At 36.8% G+C, this 18,715-nt stretch overlaps 1 protein-coding gene across 16 annotated transcripts in view; it reads left to right on the top strand.

The window, feature by feature from the left end:
- The window catches only part of PAM (peptidylglycine alpha-amidating monooxygenase), a 287,568-nt gene that overhangs the window by 122,608 nt on the left and 146,245 nt on the right, over positions 1–18,715 (top strand). For all 16 annotated transcript variants that reach the window (XM_086690473.1, XM_086690089.1, XM_086690162.1 and 13 more), the window contains exons 2-3: positions 5,597–6,060; positions 7,023–7,143. In XM_086690473.1, coding sequence (XP_086546599.1) covers positions 5,972–6,060; positions 7,023–7,143 — 210 coding nt within the window. In that variant the 5' untranslated portion in view covers positions 5,597–5,971. The remainder of the gene's footprint in view (positions 1–5,596; positions 6,061–7,022; positions 7,144–18,715) is intronic.

Here is an 18,715-nt window from a genome sequence, read left to right as displayed (position 1 = left end):
CTCTCTGTCCCAAAAATAAATAAACGTTGAAAAAAAAAAAATTAAAAAAAAAAAAAACAAACAAACAAAAAAAACCCACTGAATAAAATGAGTCCGTTATGATGTAATAAATAGTAAATAAAATGAAAGTTTACTTAGAATTATAATGTTTACAAAGTTAAAAAATTTTCCACCAAAAAAATTAATAACAAAGGGAAAAATATCTTTACAGTGGAAAAGCCTGGAAGACACGCCTTAATCAAATGATTTAACATCATCAGTAATGAGACAAATTAAAATTGCATGCCATCTCATGAGAGGCTGTTGTAGCCAGCTTCCAAGAAGATGATCCTTGCCTTCTGGTATTCATGCCCTTGGGTAGTTTTTGTACACATTGAGTGGGACTGACCTGTGTAACCATAGGACATTATAGAAATGACGGCATGTGACTTCTGATGCTAGATGCTAAAAGACCTTGCTCACTCTGGCGGAGGGCAGCTGCCATGTTGTAAAGGCCCTTAGGCAGCCCTGGAGAGAGGGCCACATAGTGAGGACAGGTTGTTTCTGCTAACAGCCAGCACTAATTTACTCATCCAAGGTGAGTAAGCCACCTTGCAAGCAGATCCTTCAAACCTTCAGTTGACTGTAGCCCTTGCCAACATCTTGATTGTAACTTCGTGAGAAAATCACCCCCACTAACCTTCTTCTTTTCCTTATGCACAGAAACTATTTGAGATAATATTTGTTGTTTTCAACTACTAAGTTTGGGGATAACTTGATATGCTTCAATGGACAACTAATGCAGATACATTGAAAAAATACGGATACATAACCTTCTGTGATATTCCTACCAGAGATGCACAACCAGAATCTAGTCCTTATGGAAAAAAATAACAAATACTAATTGAGAGGCATTCTGCGAAATAACTGGCTTGAAATCTTCAGTAGAGTAAAGGTCACAAAAAGAAAAGACAGACTGAGAAACTATCTTGGCATGAAGGAGACTAGATACATGATAACTGTACACATAAGGCTTGATTCTAAACTGGACTTTTGCTATTAGAGATATTATTGAGATAGTTGGCAACATCTGGAGACTGACGATTAGATGGTAGTAATGTGTAAGTGTGAATATGTTTATTTTGATGACTGCATTGTGATAATGTAGTGGAACGTACTTTAGGAAATACATACAGAAGTTTTCAGGGATGATGAGGTACCATGTCAGCAATTTACTCTCAAATGGTTAAAGGAAAAAAAATTCTTTGTAACTGTACTTGGAACATTTCTAAGGTGCTCCAGTGGCGCAGCAGTCAGTGGTTAGCTACACCGCAACATTTCGTAAGTTTGATATTGTTTAAACATTTTTTTAATTATGCAAGAAGAAAAACAATATGTCATAGAATATGACCTTGCCTATAAAAATAGACCCATCTTGTCCTATTTGTTTGTTTGTTTGTTTATTTATTTATTTATCATTCATTTATTTAGAGAGAGAGAAAGAGTGTGTGAGCTGGGGAGGGACAGAGAGAGAGAAAGAGAGAGTGAGAGAGAGAGAGAGGGACGGAGGGAGAGAAATCCCAAGCAGGCTCCACACTGACACAATGCGGGGCTTGAACTCAGGAATCTTGTGATCATGATCTGAGCTGAAACTAAGACTCCAACACCTAACTGACTGAGCCACTTAGGCTCCCCTCTTGTCCTTTTTAAAAGGGATTCATAGTATTCAAGTTTTAATATTAAAAAAAAAAAAGCTTTTTGCCATTCTCTCATTGATGAGCATTTAAACTGATTCCAATTCTTTGCTCATTATAAATATCCAGTTCTTTGTTATTATAAACCATGTCAGTAAATATCACTTTAAACATGTTTGTGCTCTTGTTCAATTTTTGCTTAAGAATAAATGCGGAGAGTTGAATTGCTATGTGAGTGGATATGCATCCTTTAATCAGTTTAATCATAAGTCATTGTAGGAAACCACATAAAATCTTCGTAAAAGAAAATGAAATTTATAATTTGGTAGTTATTTTCATTTGTTTTTTCCCCCCACTAGAAATTAATCTCTGTAAAAGTGAGAACTTTATCTGTCTTGATTATCACCATCCCCAGCATTAAGCAGTCTTAGGCACTCAATAAATATTTGTTGCAAGAACAGTAATAGTGAACATTTATTATATGTCTAGCACTGTTCTAAGGATATAAATTCATGTACTTCTTGTAACAGCCCAAGAATAGGTAGTAGGATTATCCATTTTACTTTTGAGGAAACTGAGGCAAAGAGAGGCTAGGTACTTGCCCAGTTTCACAAGGCTATGAAAGGATGAAGCCAGGGATCCAGGCAGTTTTCCTTTGGTTTACGTGTTCTTTGCCACTGTGCTATCTTGGTTCTCTTGTTGAATAAAGGAATTAATGGCCAATGTATTTATTTGATTCTTTGGTCAATTACAGATTTCAACTACTTTTTTTTTTTTTTCAAATGAAAATTGAAAGGAATGGAATTCTGACTTCGTAAAAGCCAAATTCATTTTATGGTCCTTTCTACTAGGCTGTACTTAACTTCATAATGTTACTGTTCTTGAAATTAATATTCTGTACTGGGGCGCCTGGGTGGCGCAGTCGGTTAAGCGTCCGACTTCAGCCAGGTCACGATCTCGCCGTCCGTGAGTTCGAGCCCCGCGTCAGGCTCTGGGCATCAGCCTGGAGCCTGTTTCCGATGCTGTGTCTCCCTCTCTCTCTGCCCCTCCCCCGTTCATGCTCTGTTTCTCTCTGTCCCAAAAATAAATAAAAAACGTTGAAAAAAAAATTTAAAAAAAAAGAAATTAATATTCTGTACTGTATAAACTTTACATCATTCTTGCTACAAATTTATGGACATGGAAACAGAATATTAGCTTTGTATTACAAATAAAATAGTAACTCTGGGTCTGCAGCTTTAGTCTAGGAGGCAGAATCTTTGTCACTTATTTTTCAAACATATCGTCCACTCTCCACTTGGGCGCCTCTGCCCCTGCCTGTCCCTCAACTTGGACTATGTGTGTCCATCTCCCACAGTGGAAACCCGACCCTCCAAACTCCCACTTCCATTGGCAACTCCTATACCTTTCTCTTTTTCTTATTCTCCTCTTGAAGGTTAAAATTATCTTTTCTTCCTCAAAATTCCCTGAGTTCTTTTTATAGTACTATAGTATAGTATAGGAATACTACATTCTAAACATATATTAACTGTGTTAAGTTCTCATCCCCCTTAATAGACTATATTGTCTTTTCATTTTATTCATGTTACAAAACCCAAATATATATTCCAGCATTTTGAACAGGATATGAAATTCAGTATTGTGTTTTTTTGGATGAGGGAATGGATTATCTCAAGGAAATATATTTTCAATTTTTCAAATAATAAAGACTACTAAGATTTGGATATTATATATTCCACAACTTTCAGGAATTACAAAATAACAAATGAAATGGTTACACTTTTGTTTTTCATATGGTGATTTGTATTTTGTCTTTAGTTTACAAGGCATCAAGAACCAAAGAGTCATTAGCTTTCATTTCGATGGGACCTTCTGTTCAGTTCATGGCTGTAAATACCAGCTTTGCTTCTACCTACAACTTTAGTTCCCTTTTCTTTTAATGGGTGTTTTAGGGACATCAAAGGTAATAAAATCAATCAAAGAGATAAGTGGAATATTTTTTCAAAGGCTAGTACTTCAGGATGTGTTCCCGTTAAAGAATTTGAATACTGAATTTGTTTCAAGTGTTTGTATAATACCATATCTCCCTGCCAACTGGAAGAAGGACTGTCCTTGAATCCTGTTCTGCATGAAATAATAAAATATAATCCCTTCTTCACATACGTTTACAAAAAAAAGAAAAAAAGAATACCAGGGAATGTGAAGTATTGTCATTAGACAGGATTATATTTTCTTGCTGGCAGAGGCAATGCTATAGCCTTCAGGCCCGTTTTTTCTCTTCCCCCTTAAGGACTTCTTTCCTTTACCCACAGGATTCAGACAAAGATGAAGGTTTTTGTTGCTGAAATCTCAAACAGCAAACCAAAGAGAAAGTTCAAGCAAATATCATCAGACTTTTTAAAATGTCATTGCTTGTGTAAGTTAATTGTGGTCTTTTGGGTGCTGGTGAGCCCCAAGCACCCCTTGGATTGGTCAGATATTCAGTCATTTTATTTGTATTTGGTGTAAGGTATTCTTCTGGAAAGCACTGATCATGAGGTTTTCTGATTTAATTTAACGTTATGTTTTTTTGTTTTGACTTTGTTTTTTGCTTGTTTGATTGTTAGGTGTTTTTTTTTTTTTTTTTTTCAATTAGCTCAATATCTTGTGCATTCCAAAAGATAATTTAGAGGCTAATGTATTATTGTGATGTACTTCTATATGATCTTACTGATTTTTTGTTTTTACTTTTATTCATCTAGCTAATAGATTTATTTGAGTCTCCCCAAACCATGTTTATAATTGGTGATTCAAATAAAACTTTAAGGAACACTGCATGTTAGCTACTTGACCTCAAATTATATGTAAAAAATTAAAAATAATAATAATAATAATAATAATAAAGAAATATTTTTCTTTGGAACTATTTTTATATTGCGAATGATACATATGAAAATAATGTCTTCTATCTAAAGTTACAAACGATGCATAGTCTGAGTTAAGTTCAGAAAAACAGTAAAGTCAACATACCTCTTTTTCAGAATTTAGCCTATTTGGCTTTTCCTCCTAAAACCCTGAGTTCTGCAGGGCTTCTCATTTCTATTAAGTTCTTGGTCATACCCTGTGTAGGTGAAATTCATTTGGGGGCCAGCTGAGATTTTCCCTACTGTTTCTAATTGCAATGCATTGTAAATCTCCAAACTTTATTCAGGAAAGTATGTCTTTTGTGAGGCACGCCTTATAAGTAAGAAATTATTACTTTGTGTATCCAATGCAGAATTTTAAAATCGGCATTTACATTTCATGTATCATGTTAGCTGTAGATCTTTTATTTGTTTTAACATTATCCTGAGAACTTCAGAGATTACTTCTTTGGTGATCGTTCTTGAGGGGGGAACCGTTCTCCTGGAATCTGTAACTCTGGTGCATGTATATAAACATGCCTTTGTTCTCAAAGTCTTTCTATTTGATTACTGTTGTGTCCAAGTGCTTTGTCTCTGCCTCTCTTAGTTGTTTTTTTTTTTTCCTTCCCTTTTCTTGTACCTTAGTGTGTCGTTTGTGTGAATAACTTTGTTTACATTCAGCAGAGGTACTAAGTGCATTTTTGATAATAGAAGGGAGTGATACAGGCAGTAAGGAGAAGACATCTGGAGAATGGGGTGGAAGAAAGGGAAAAGGGGGAACAGTTAGGAAAGGAAAAGGAGAGAGTGGGTGTGATGGAGGAAGAAAGAGCAAAAGCCAGAATCGGGGTGGGGGGGGGTATGCAGGTTTGTGAGATCTTGGGGGCTGGTCGTGGGGGAGGGAGATCAACAGACCAGCATTTTCCCCAGGCTTGGGCTCAAGCTTGTGAAAACTCCTAATGTGTTAAAGAACCTCAGCTGGGATTTGCTGAGGACAAATGCTGTAATGTGTTAGTCATCCATTATCTGCTTCTATTTTTGCAGGTTCTGAATGATGACTGACGCGCGTTTGTGCGATAGCCCTCACAGTCCCTGTCATTCCCGAGTGATAAGGCGCCCGCACCACTAGCCCCAGCACCGGGGCAGAAGGGAGCTCTGGAGGCTGGAAAGCTTCCGCTCGCGGACCGGACAAAAGTACCGCCTACCCAGGGGCTTGTGCGTGCGGCTGGTGATCCAGGCACCTCACCTCGCCCGCCTCGCCGCTCCCGCGGGCAGATGGTGTGCGGCCGCCGCAGGACGCCCGCCGCGCCCGGGCCATGAAGTAGCGGCTGCTGGCGGCGCCGCTGCCCGACCGCCGGCCCCAGGCGAGCGCTGCGCTGCCGCCGGGTCCTCTCCCGGCGGGGCCGGAGCGGCGAGGACATGGCTGGCGTGCTGAGCCTGCTTGCTCTCCTGCTTGTTTTCCCAAGCAGCTGTTTGGGTTTCAGAAGCCCGCTTTCAGTCTTTAAGAGGTGGGTGTGTGTTTTTTCAGACGGGCGGGATGTTGTTTGGATGGTTCCTGTGCATGCTGTTGAAAATATAATCACTTTTATGAACCAGAGTGTTGTGGAAATATGCGAGGTTGATTTACTTGGCTGAAACGACTTGGGATTTTAGCACAGTAACTTGTTGTAAAGTCCCTCGTACAGAAAAAAGCCCACTGTATTGTCGCCAGGCTGCACTGGCTTTCAAAACTCCAATTAGAAGTTGTGATTTCCAATACTAATCACTCCCTCTCCGGGAGATATTTCAGAAACTACAGTAGAGTCGTTTAGACTTGAATGCTTTCTTGTTTAAAACAGCCTGAAGAATAAAATATCAAGATAGATAAGTGGTGGGGAGAAGCAGATCATGGACTGTAATAGCTCAGGAGAAAACATTGAGCTGTATATACACTCCTCATAATTACCATATTAAATATTCATGCACTTGTACATTTGTAATTCACATCGCAGTCTTTTTCCCTCCCTCATACAGCTATGCCTACTAGCAATATTATTGTTGGTGTTTTGTTTCTGGCTAGTGATCCTGGATACTCACAAAATAGTTACAAAATTTTTACTTGGTTATAGTTAATGATTATGCCATTAGAAAATTGATATGCCTGTGTTGATTTCTAATTTATGAATACTGTATTAATTGAGTAGAAACAAATACATGTTTTGACAAGCTTTTATTGAATGGAGTTTTAAATGTAGCCAGCCTGCTCGCTGGCTTTGATGATATTTTGTTTCCAAGTTGGGCATATGTTGCTCCTAGACTATAAAATGCAATTCTGATGTTTTAGAACATTATATAGTCATTACATCTTTTAGACTTATCTTTGGAACTAAATCAATAATCTTTTATCTTAAGATCTTAGAATTCTTTTTTTCCCCACTTCTCATGTGAAAATTCCATTATGTTCAAGGATATTGAAATGTTCTTTTTCAAGGTTTAAAGAAAGTACCAGATCCTTTTCCAATGAATGTCTTGGTACCACCAGACCAGTAATTCCTATTGATTCATCAGATTTCGCGCTGGATGTTCACATGCCTGGAGTCACGCCTAAACAGGTGAGAGGCATTCTGCATTTCATGATTCCTTGTTCTGTATACTATCTGTAGCTGAAGCAGGGAAAGTGCATTTACAGCAGTAGTAACTTCTTTGAAAGTAGGCATTTGATTTCAGGACTCCTCAGGTAGGCCCAGAATAATTGAATATTATAAAGAGGAGTAAATCTTTCAGGGTAAATCTTTCGGTTAAATTTCTTTTTTAAAAATTTTACTCATATTGTTATTTGTGTTTTGAAATGGAACCTTGGAAATTTATGTTTTGAAATTCTCAGTGGACTAATAGCCTCTGTAATGCAGCATGTAAGGATGTATTAAAATATGAAACATTATTCTAATAAAGGGAAATGATATTGAGCAGCTGCATCTAAGAAATTATTTAAATACCCTTCTATCACAGCCACAAATTGAGAAATAAAAGCATGTGTTTTCCTGCCAAGAATTTGAAAAACAAAACATCACACACTTTTAAGAAAACTGTTCAAACAGGTGGTTGATTGTGAGTTTTCTTTGGTGTGATTTGCTTGTTATAAAAAAAATATATTTTGAAGAAATAATGGCAGAGCTCATACAAGTACGCCCTATAGAATATTTTGAGTAAAACTAGGTTGTTGCCAAGGTTTTCCCTGTTTTAGAAGAAGCTCAAACTCAGTGCTGTGGTGTGTGCAAGGTGTCTCATTAGGCATAAAAAGGCCAGAATTAATTATGCTTTGTAGTCAGGCACTGTGGGGATTTATGTGTGTCATTAAAAGATAGTCTTCTTCTTTTGAAGGGCTGTGGAGACCGGGTGTTGTAGAGCTGCAGTGACTGATGACTCATTGTTGCAGATAACATTCTAGTTTCCTTTCCTTTTTTTTTTTTTTTTAAGTATTGAAAAAACAAAAGTCGGAGAGAATTCCTTTGAAATTGACATCCAGATGCTCTAAGAAAATACACATGGTCCTTTTTTGGGCGCCTAAGGATTGACATTCATTTGTTTGAAAACCTGTGTATGATCTAGCTATCTATAAATAACTACTTTACTATTGTAAAAGGACCCTCACCCCCACCCCTGCCCATTCTCACATGACCAGGCAGATGACTTAAATGTACATTCAGTTGTTAGTGTCCTGGCCTTTAATTCCATAAGCTGTTTATTTAGTACATAGTCAGAAGAGGTGTAATGAGATTGGGAATAGGAGAGAGCAGTGGCAGTTGCTCACTTGTGAAGAGTGCTCCTTCTTATCTCTTTTCACTTTTTAAAACATTTTTTTAATGTTTATTTATTTTTGAGAGAGATACAGACAGACAGACAGAATGTGACCAGGGGAGGGGCAGAGAGAGGGAGACACAGAATCCAAAGCAGGCTCCAGGCTCTGAGCTGTCAGCACAGAGCCTGATAAGGGGCTCAAACCCACAAACCGCGAGATCATGGCCTGAGCCGAAGTTGGACGCTTAACTGACTGAGCCACCCAGGCACCCCACTCTCTTTTCACTTTTAAAAGTTTTTTTGGGGGCGCCTGGGTGGCGCAGTCGGTTGAGCGTCCGACTTCAGCCAGGTCACGATCTCACAGTCCGTGGGTTCGAGCCCTGCGTCAGGCTCTGGGCTGATGGCTCGGAGCCTGGAGCCTGTTTCCGATTCTGTGTCTCCCTCTCTCTCTGCCCCTCCCCCATTCATGCTCTGTCTCTCTCTGTCCCAAAAATAAAATAAAAAACGTTGAAAAAAAAAAAATTTAAAAAAGTTTTTTTTTTTCACCTATATTTGCTTTATGTTAAAACTGATTTTTTTTTAAATCCACTAATTGGCCTTTAAGCCCTCTTTTCCCCCAGGAAAAAGTTATTTTCTCAAGTAGTCATTTGTCATGATTCGTTATTATTCTGTTTTTTCTTCCTGTTATTTTACAGAAATAACATTTAAGTTATTTAACAATAGTAATAATAGGTAACTATGTTGGAGTCAATATTGTCAGAAAGATTCCTAGAGGAATTGATGATTTTTAAAAAATGTAGAGAAGATCAATTTTCATAAAATAAAATGTGTTTACTTTTTTTTATAATTTTATAATTATAAAAATAAGTCCTTGGCAAAAGAACTTACATGAAGTTATAGCTTGCTATTCTCCATTTGCATCCAGTTTTTGCCTTATTCAGTGAGCATTTTCTGGTCACCTTCCCAGCAGACGTCTCCTCGTTGCTCCTTCTCTTTAAACCATGTGGTTTCTAGGAGCTTTCTACCCAAGATCTAGAGGGTGAGGATTAGCCAATCACTGCATCCCATCTCCGCTCCCACACTAATTGGTTCAGAAGAAGGTGTGTGACCTAGAATAGTACAATTAAATCTCAAGACTTTTGCTGAGAATGCATTTGTCTGTTGCATGTGAGCAGGAGGCATGCACTCTTAGGGTCTGCTGCATCCGTGAGGGCAACCGTGCCTAGAGTAAAACTAATACCATAGAAGGTAATGCAGAGACAGGGAAAGAGCAGATGTTCTAGGCGACCTTGCTACTTAGGAAGTTTTCAGTTACATTAGGCTTTTTGTTTCAACCAGGTTGAGTTGGGTTTACAAGTTCTGACTTGTAACTGAAACTACCTAACAGAGTAAGTGATTCAGTTGTGCTGCCTCATCAGCTCAGAACTGGTTGTTGAAGGTTTCTTCCACTTCCCCCATCGTGAAAATACCAAGAGTATTTACTCACGTGATCCAGCCAACCTAGCTATACCTTGGAAACCTTCCTGAGAAATGAATTATACTCCCTACTGAGTGTAGCCGGGAGGAGATGGACACAGAAACCCATTTCCTTCCTGAACTTGGTGTTGTTGGTGAGGAAGACCAAGAGTTGTGATAGTATGAGTACTTTTGGTAGAGAAAGTATTCTTTTCCCAAAAAGCAGATGAAACCAAATTTCACGCAAATACTTAGAGGAATGGAGATTACAAGGCAAGAAAAGGAAAGTGAAACATATTAGAGGAAAGAAATAAAGGAATAAAAAGAGTTGGTCCCCCCCCCAAAAAAAATTCAAGAGAATAGAACGATCAAGAACAAAAATAAAGGACAAAAAAAATAACTATAATCTGAAGAAAAGAACATTTTAAAAATCTTATAAGAAAATGAGGAGTAAGGAAACATAAAAGCAAGGAGAGGCATGGAGGAGTTAAAATCTTTTTTTTTTTTTTTTTTTTAAAGAGCAGATCATGAAGAGCAACACAATTTAAAGAAAGAAGTAACTGAGGGCCCCAAACTTAAGAGTTAGTAATTGAAGCAGACCAAGTTGGTTAAAGAGATATATTCACTCAACAGATTTTTTTTTATAACACATATCTTAAGTTTTGGCAATAACAAAATAACAATGTACATCAGTGAATCTGCTCTAAGACTTTTCCTTGGGAAACTTGAGATTGTTAGGTAGGCTTGAATAGAGAAACAAACAGATGCGGAACAGAGGTGGAGAGAATTTAGCTACAATACTGACACAGTATAAGTAACTCATTTTGTTGGTGGAATACAGGACAAATTAGTGTGTTACCAAAAAATCTCCAGTCATGTCAGGTCTCTGAGTTGCAATCCATTCAGCCATATCATAGACTCCAGAGCAACCTTTAAAGAGTACTCTTGTTGAACCAGCTCTGGAGAGTCTGGGGAAGGTAGTTTAATTACCTATTGCAATGTGAATTTTATATTCAAGATAAGCTCACTGTCTTCTGTGACTTGAAATTTTAAAAAATAATTTCTGTCTTCTTTAATAAATTTCTTATTAATCTGTATGTTCTCAGACTTTGGGAAGAGAGGGAGAAGAGAAAGCAGCTAAGTAGCCTAGAGTAGGGGTAAAGTAAGCGCATCTGGTTTCTGATGGCACAGGCTTCAGACCCAACAAAGGTGCAGAGTGTAGTGTCTTGAGGCTCTTCTCTTAGCACTTTCTCTTCCTCATTTGCTTCCTTTTCTCACCAAAGACCCTGCGGGCTTTTGCTGTCGCCAGTTCATATCAACAAACAAAGCAATTTGATAAACTGCCAGTTGATGGTCACAGTAAGATGCTATCATCAATTTGATGTGCATGGACAAATGTCCATTTTAAAAACAAAATAAATGAGGCATAATCATGATGATTTTATATAAAGTCTGTTGTCTAAGTCTAAGCCAAATCTGGTGTGTTATGTAGACTTCAGGGCCAGGTTGAAAGCATTCTTGTCCCAGCTCTTGTGGTGTCAACTATGGTGTGGTTTTTAACCAGTGGGTCCTGCTCCTTCATCTATAGATGGAATAATAATTGTCCTTACCCAGGACTATTTTGTGGACTGAGCAAGATAATCCCAGCGGCATGTTCAGGTGCCATGCATATGATAAGTTCTCATGAACTCTGAACTTGTATCATTATTGTTATCCTGTATGTTGAGGGAAATGTGAATGAGTTTTTTTTTTTTTTGTATTTTTTTTAAAGTTTGTATTTATTTATTCTTGAGAGAGAGAGAGAGCAGGGGAGGGGCAAAGAGAGAGGGACAGAGAGAGAATCCCGAGCAGGCTCCACGCGGTCATTGCAGAGCCCGATGAGGGTCTTGAACCCACAAACCATGAGATCATGACCTGAGCTGAAACTAAGAGTCAGACGCTTAAATGACTGAGCCACCCAGGCACCAGTCTTAAGATAAGAAAGAAATTTCCAGCCTTTATGCTTTCGGAAATAACTTCGTGGGGAAGGTAAAACATTGTAATAATTTTGAAAGAGAGGAAAGTTAGCCAAATGAAGAAAAATAGCATGAACCTGGACAAGAGGAACCTGGGCAGGAAGAAGTAAGTGCGGAAGTCACTCTTGCAGTGTGCCCATTCCCCAGAAGTTATTTCTATTAAAAATGGCTCTCATGATCAGAGAATGAAGGAACACTGAGGATGAATATGTTTTTCTCAAAGTTCTTATATATTTTTCATACTGCTTTCATACTGCTTAGAAAAGCCATTTCATCAGTATAAAGTCTTATTTTTTTTAACATCAATTCGAAATTATCCTGGATTTCTTCATTTTGCTGGAGACTTTATACATTGACCTTATTTAAAAAAATCACTCTTACCTAACATTAAGTCTTTTCAAATCCTAGGTTTAAATAACATTTTATTTATTTGTTATCTCTGCTCTTAGGCCCTCTGCAGTCTTGGTAAGGACTTACAAATGTAAATTAATTTGTAAAAATATAATTTTATAGAATTAAATATTTTCTTTGAACCTAATAACTTGAAATCATGTAACAATTGAATTTCTTTACATTAGGATATGTTAGGCTGTCACTAATGTGGTCATTTTCCTCCCTTATTTTGGGAGCAGTTTGAGAATTAAATAGGAGTACACTTTTCCTTTCTGAACCTCTTGCAGATTCTTGTCGCATTCTGTATTTGTCTTTTGAAGAGTCACAGATTATGCTTTGAAATCAGAAGGCAGCCTTCCGCTGTGTTCCTGAACACAAATGTCTATCACCAAGAAGAGCAGGAAATGGAAAAATTCTGAGTTTAAAGATTATATCTGGTATCCCTGAACATCAAGCTGAAAAACCTTAGAGTCTAAAGTTGTCACTTATTTTAAAATAACACTGAAAGAATGTAGTCATTGAAATAAAACCATGATGAACAAATTACTCCTGTGAGATTTTCTCAAAAGCTTCCCACAGTGTTTCTCTTTGCTTTTTTCTCAAAACTGGATAACTATTAGAAAATGTTTACTAATATATTTTAACTTTTCATTCTCTGACATAAAAAGAAAGAGATTCCCTTTGCTTTCCCTATGCATAGAAACATGTAATAAGAACCTAGCTTTTGTAGACTTTTCTTACTGCACCTGTTTAAAAAATCAGTTTCAGAGGCACTTGGGTGGCTCAGTCAGTTAAACATCGGACTCTTATTTTGGCTCAGGTCATGATCTCAAGGTTTGTGAGATCGAGCTCTGCCTTGGGCTCTCTGCTGGGCTTGGATCCTGCTTAAGATCCTCTCTCTCCCAACCGCTCTGGAAAACAGTATAGAGGTTCCTCAAAAAATCAAAAATAGACCTACCTACAACCCAGCAATTGGCCAACTAGCCATTTATTAAGAGGATAACAAAAATGCTGTTTCAAAGGGGCACATGCACCCCAATGTCTATAGCACTATCAACAATAGCCAAATTATGGAAAGAGCCTAAATGTCCATCGACTCATAAATGGATAAAGAAGATGTGGTGTGTGTGTGTCTACATATACGTAAATATACACACACGCACACACACACACTAGAATATTACTTGGCAATCAAAAGGTATGAAATCTTATCATTTGCAGCAACATGGATGGAACTAGAGTGTATTAGGCTAAGCAGAATAAGTGAAAGAAAGAAAAATACCATATGATTTCACTCATGTGTGGAATTTAAGAAACAAAACAGATGAACATAGGGGAAGAGAAGGAAAAATAAGAGGGAGGCAAACTATAAGAGACTCTTAAATGCAGAGAACAAACTGAGGGTTGCTTGTGAGGTATTGGGTGGTGGGGTGGGCTAAATGGGCAATGGGCATTAAGGAGGGCACTTGTTGGGATGAGCACTGGGTGTAATATCTAAGTGATGATTCACTAAATTCTATTTCTGAAATCAGTATTACACTCTTTGTTAACTAACTTGGATTTATATTTTAAAAAGAAGAAAATAGGTTAAAAAATTCTTTCTCTCTCTGTTCCTCCCCCACTCACGTGTGCATACTTTCCCTCAAAACAAACAAACAAACAAACAAAAATCAGTTTTAAAAGATCAAGCCAGTATCATAACTTCCCTTATAAACAGCATTTGCTTAGGATATATGTTTATCAAAAGTAGTATACAAAAGTAAATGAAGAAATCGCTATAATGTCTTAATTTTCTTAAGTTCAAAATTGCTGATAAAATTAGATGTTTTCTTGTAGTCACTTAGTTGTACAAAGTTTGGCTTATGACTGACTTGGGGAATATTCTAATGTATTAAATCTATATGTTTTTATATTCATCATTATGGGGGATAAAAAGGAATCCCAATCAGTGCTTAAAATTCAGGACAGAATTACCAAGGACACCTGCCCTGCAAATGAGGCTTTACTGGAATAGTTTTTAGTTCTTTGGGGGTTGTGATTCACTTGTCTCCTTCTCTCTAGTTATTAATATGTAATAATATTTGCATTTTTTTAAATAAAAAATTCCGAGGTATTTTTTGAGCATGAGAATAAAAAAGAGGGATGTACTCCATATCCCATTTCAAGGCTAGTTTGACTTTCAGATTAAGCCTCTTGTACAAGTGGAGAAAATTAATCTGTGGGCACCAACAGCCTTCTGGGCACTAGCAGTAGGTTATCTGTTGCACTCATTGGAGAAAGTGGATTCAAGGTCTTCCCAAAATAGCACGATGATTGCTGGGAAATGCTCAGAGAAGATCCCTATCTGACTCTAGAGTTTATGTATCTGGAACCCCCATAGATTCACTGTCCACCTGTATGTGGCCAGTGGCCGTGTCCCATCCTGCCTTCCCTAGTCCTGTGACCTGTTCTTCCACTGCACCCTCATCCTCTTCTCATTCAATCTATGCATTAGGACAAACATGGCAAATAGGTTTGCTTTTTGAGGCAAGTCCATTTGAATGAGAGGAGCTGCCTAGAAATTGTTAAGAACTGTGAGACCATGAGTGTGAAAGACAAGAGGTAGTGGCTCCAGTATCCAGTTCTATGCCAGTGCATTTCTGTTGCCAGAAAAAATATATCATGGGTAAAGGTTGATTGCATTAAGTCATTGTCTTAAAATGAACATGAATCACAGCTTTTAGTGTTTCTTAGTTCTTAGTGTTTTAGTTTTTTTCCCTTTACAAAAACATTAAAGGAGCATGGTTGTCTTGCTACTGAAGGAGAAAAATCAAGGAATATTCTAATTCTGGACGAGTATTTGTTTTTTATTCACAAAGACTTAGGCAATGTGTATAAATTTCCAAGAGTTAGAAAACTAATAACAAGAGAGATTAACATGCTATACCCTCTACCTTCCCTAAACCAAGGAAGTAATATTATCCATTTTACCAATGGAGAAGCTAATAGTAAAGACAATTCAGTGATTATTAGAAAGGAAAGTCACCAGACCTTTGTTTTGTTTACTTAGCTGCCTCACATTAAGTTGTTTTTTCCACTTTATTTTTTGAAAGTTCAGGATTGGTGTCGTTTAAGATGCTACACGTCACATTCTCTGGTTGGATTTGTATAACTCACCTCCTGCTTCATCAGCAAGGCTCAGTTATGTGAATTAGGTAGAATACAAAAACACTGAAGGGATCTTGTAAACTGCAAATTAAAGTCGTACATTGTTCACTGCTAGTTGTTTAAGTTTAAATCATGATGCTTCCTCTTTATTTTTACTAAAACCTATATAATGTCCACTTGGGAAGGATATGATTGAACTATTAACAGTGTTTTCTTCTGTGAGAATAATCTAAACATCTCCCAAATCTGGGTTCAGAGCTGCAAATACACATCAAGCTTTTTTTTTCTTTCTTTATTAAAAATGAGAAACAGGACTTTTTGTTTTCAATTATTTTTTGTTATCTTTATATCAATATGATATTTAAAGAAAATATTTTACAATATTTTCTAAGAGACTCCCTTATGATCATCTATTTTCTCAATAAGATTTTGGGTTCTTGTTGTTTTTTATTCTAGTAAATTTTTTAAAGGAGAAAATATATTTATTGAGTGCTCATTATGTAATACCATTCTATTAGGCACTATATAAGCATTGTCTTATTAATTCTCATAAAAACATTGCATTTACGGTACTAGTAGTCCCGTTTTTATATGAGGTATTGAAACTCGGGGAGATTAAATAACCTAGGAATCACCAAATAGCCAGTAAATAGGAGAACAAGGATTTAAATACAGATTTATTTGAATCTGAGACCATGTTTGTTTCATAAACCTGTTAATGGTTTATATGTATTTTCCAGGGAATGTTTCTATATATATATTTTATGTGTGCATATGTGTGTACACAGACACATATACTTTTTCTTACACATATATTATACAATAAAAGCTTTCTTTTGTCACATAAACTAAATAGAGATCACTGGTTCCATCTTAAATCCTTGAGTAACTTTTTTCTTCTATTTTCGCATGTCCATCCAGAAAGAAATGTTACTAATCTGAATTCTGATAAGGTATTTCTGATCACCTCGCTGTTAAAAGAGCCTAGTTCTGTTTTGTACAATTTTGACATATCCCTCTCTGAATCTAAGTCAGAGATTAGCAAATTATTTCTTAAAGTGTCACATAGTAAATATTTTCAGCTTGCCAGCCGTATGGTCCCAGTTGTAACTGCTGTAGTGAGAAAGCAGCCCAAGACAATATGTAAATGAATGGCTTGGCTGTGTTCTAGTAAAAAAAATTATTTACTAAAACAAGCAGCCACCCATGCCCTGTAGTTTCCTGATCCCTGATTGAAAACCATTGCATATGCCATTTAGGCTAATAAATGGATTTAACCTTTGACATCTTATGAACTGTGTCTTCTGACTTCTAGAACATAAACAATAAAAATACCAATGCAAGGTTAACAGCTCTTTGATCTTTGTTCCTTAGTTACCTATTTGGTTTTCGTGAGTTAAATGGTCAAAAACAAGACTTTTCTTATTTGGAATATTGTGTTTCAGTCTCCTCCATCTCAGTGAACAGCAGTGCCTGTGTTACATAGTTCCTGTAGGAACTAGAAAGACACTGGAGTCTTTCTTGGTTCCTCTTTCTCACACCCCATGGACAATATGCCAGCAACTCCTGCTGGTTCTACCTTCCAGATATATCCAGAATCCAGTCCTTTCTCACCACACTCATCTCTCCCACTCTGGCCCGTGTAACATTCTCTCTTCCTGTATTATTACAGTAGCTCTCCTCACTGGTCTCCTTGCACCCTTTATTCCTATAGTCCGTGCTCCATCCAGCAACAAATTGCACAATATCATTCTATAGAATATTATGCAGTAAGTGGAAGACTGAGAGAGATCTACATGTGTTGCCCTAGAAATATTTTCACTGTGTGTTGAGTGAGAGAAGCAAACTGTAGTCATATGCAGAGTGTAATCCCATCTTAATAAAAATAAATAATAACAAAACTCCTGAATGTGTGTGTGTGGTTAGATATTTTTGTACAGGCATGGAGGAAGCTGGAAGGAGATACATTAAACTGTAAACACAGGTTCCCTTGGAGAAGTTAGCAGGTGAAGGAGGATAACAGCAGATTTTTTAGTTATATATCAAAGTTGTTTCATCATTAAAAAGATCATCTTTTATTTTGTAATTGTTAAAAATTAATAAATAAATAAGCACTATCACCAATGAAAAGAATACACAACAACAACAAAACAACAACAAAAGATCTTCATTTCTGATATAAACCCTAATGTTCTAGAAATCTCTAGAGGGGTTTTCCACACAATGCCTCTAATTGATAAATTTTTAATTCCTATTCCTCTGCTTTGCAACAATGCTATTAAGAGAGCCTGATTAATTAAGGAATTTAGGAAATTGGTACACGTTTAGCAACAAATAGAGCCTTTTTTGTAGGGGGTCATTCTTCTATTTTAGTTGGTCTGAAGATATTTGTCGAAGGCAACCATGCATATCTTTCCACATTAGCAAGAGAAGTGATTCTCTTTGCACTTATGAGCCACCAGAAAAATCCTCTTTGTTTCACTTGTTTTCAGATTTATGTAGTCTGAATTAATATTTCAATAACCCTATTCAAGAGGAGCATTCAGAACCATTCCACATGAATGTTGCCTTCTTTAAGCAAAAGTGCAGAACACACTCTTTCGAGGCACAGATTGCTTTTCACAGATAATGTATTCTACTTAATCATATATAAAGGGACAAATCTGAGGTACACATTAAAGGAATAGCTTTGTCTCAGCATGCAAAAGTCACCTCATCCAACAAACCCCAGTGCAGTTTTAAGGAGGAAGATATATAAAAATAGCCAGTACATTTCTGCTGTACATTGTGTCATACTCCCACCCTCCGCGAATCCAGTGTTAAATGAAAACATTTGCCATGGCAACATCGATTTACAAAGGGCAAATGATGTTTCTGAGATATTGGAGGACTTCCTTTCATAGATCTCAGATGTACACACAGTTAACACTTTAGCACTCTTATTTAATAATTTTATGTATAACTGAACTTGATTATTTTTAAATGTTTTAATTTGGAAGTAGAATACAAAACAAAACACTACACTCTCAACAAAAACTGACACCAAGTTAAATATACGTTGGAAAATATCACTAAAATATTTCAGCTTTCACTGTTTGTGGAAATCAAAATTATTTCATGTGGTAAGCTACACTGAACTATGGTTAAATCGTTTGCTTTCAACTGAATGAACATTTTGCTTTGAAAATGCAAATTATCTGTTTACCTCACTATTTCTATAATTGATGTTACTAGTTATAATATTTAGCTTCCCCATTTTGGACACATTAAAATATTAATTTTATCTCCTTAATGTATTTTTCATAAATGCTACAGCAGTATTCACAGATATTTTACTGTTGTGGTTTTCATCCACTTGCCTCAGGCTTCGAAAGCA

Source organism: Puma concolor, chromosome A1 (assembly GCF_028749965.1).
Source record: "Puma concolor isolate L17-30 chromosome A1, mPumCon1.1.hap2, whole genome shotgun sequence".
In the NCBI taxonomy this organism is placed as follows: domain Eukaryota; kingdom Metazoa; phylum Chordata; class Mammalia; order Carnivora; family Felidae; genus Puma; species Puma concolor.
Note: the sequence above shows the minus strand (reverse complement) of the source record. Positions and strands in the feature narration are given on the sequence as shown.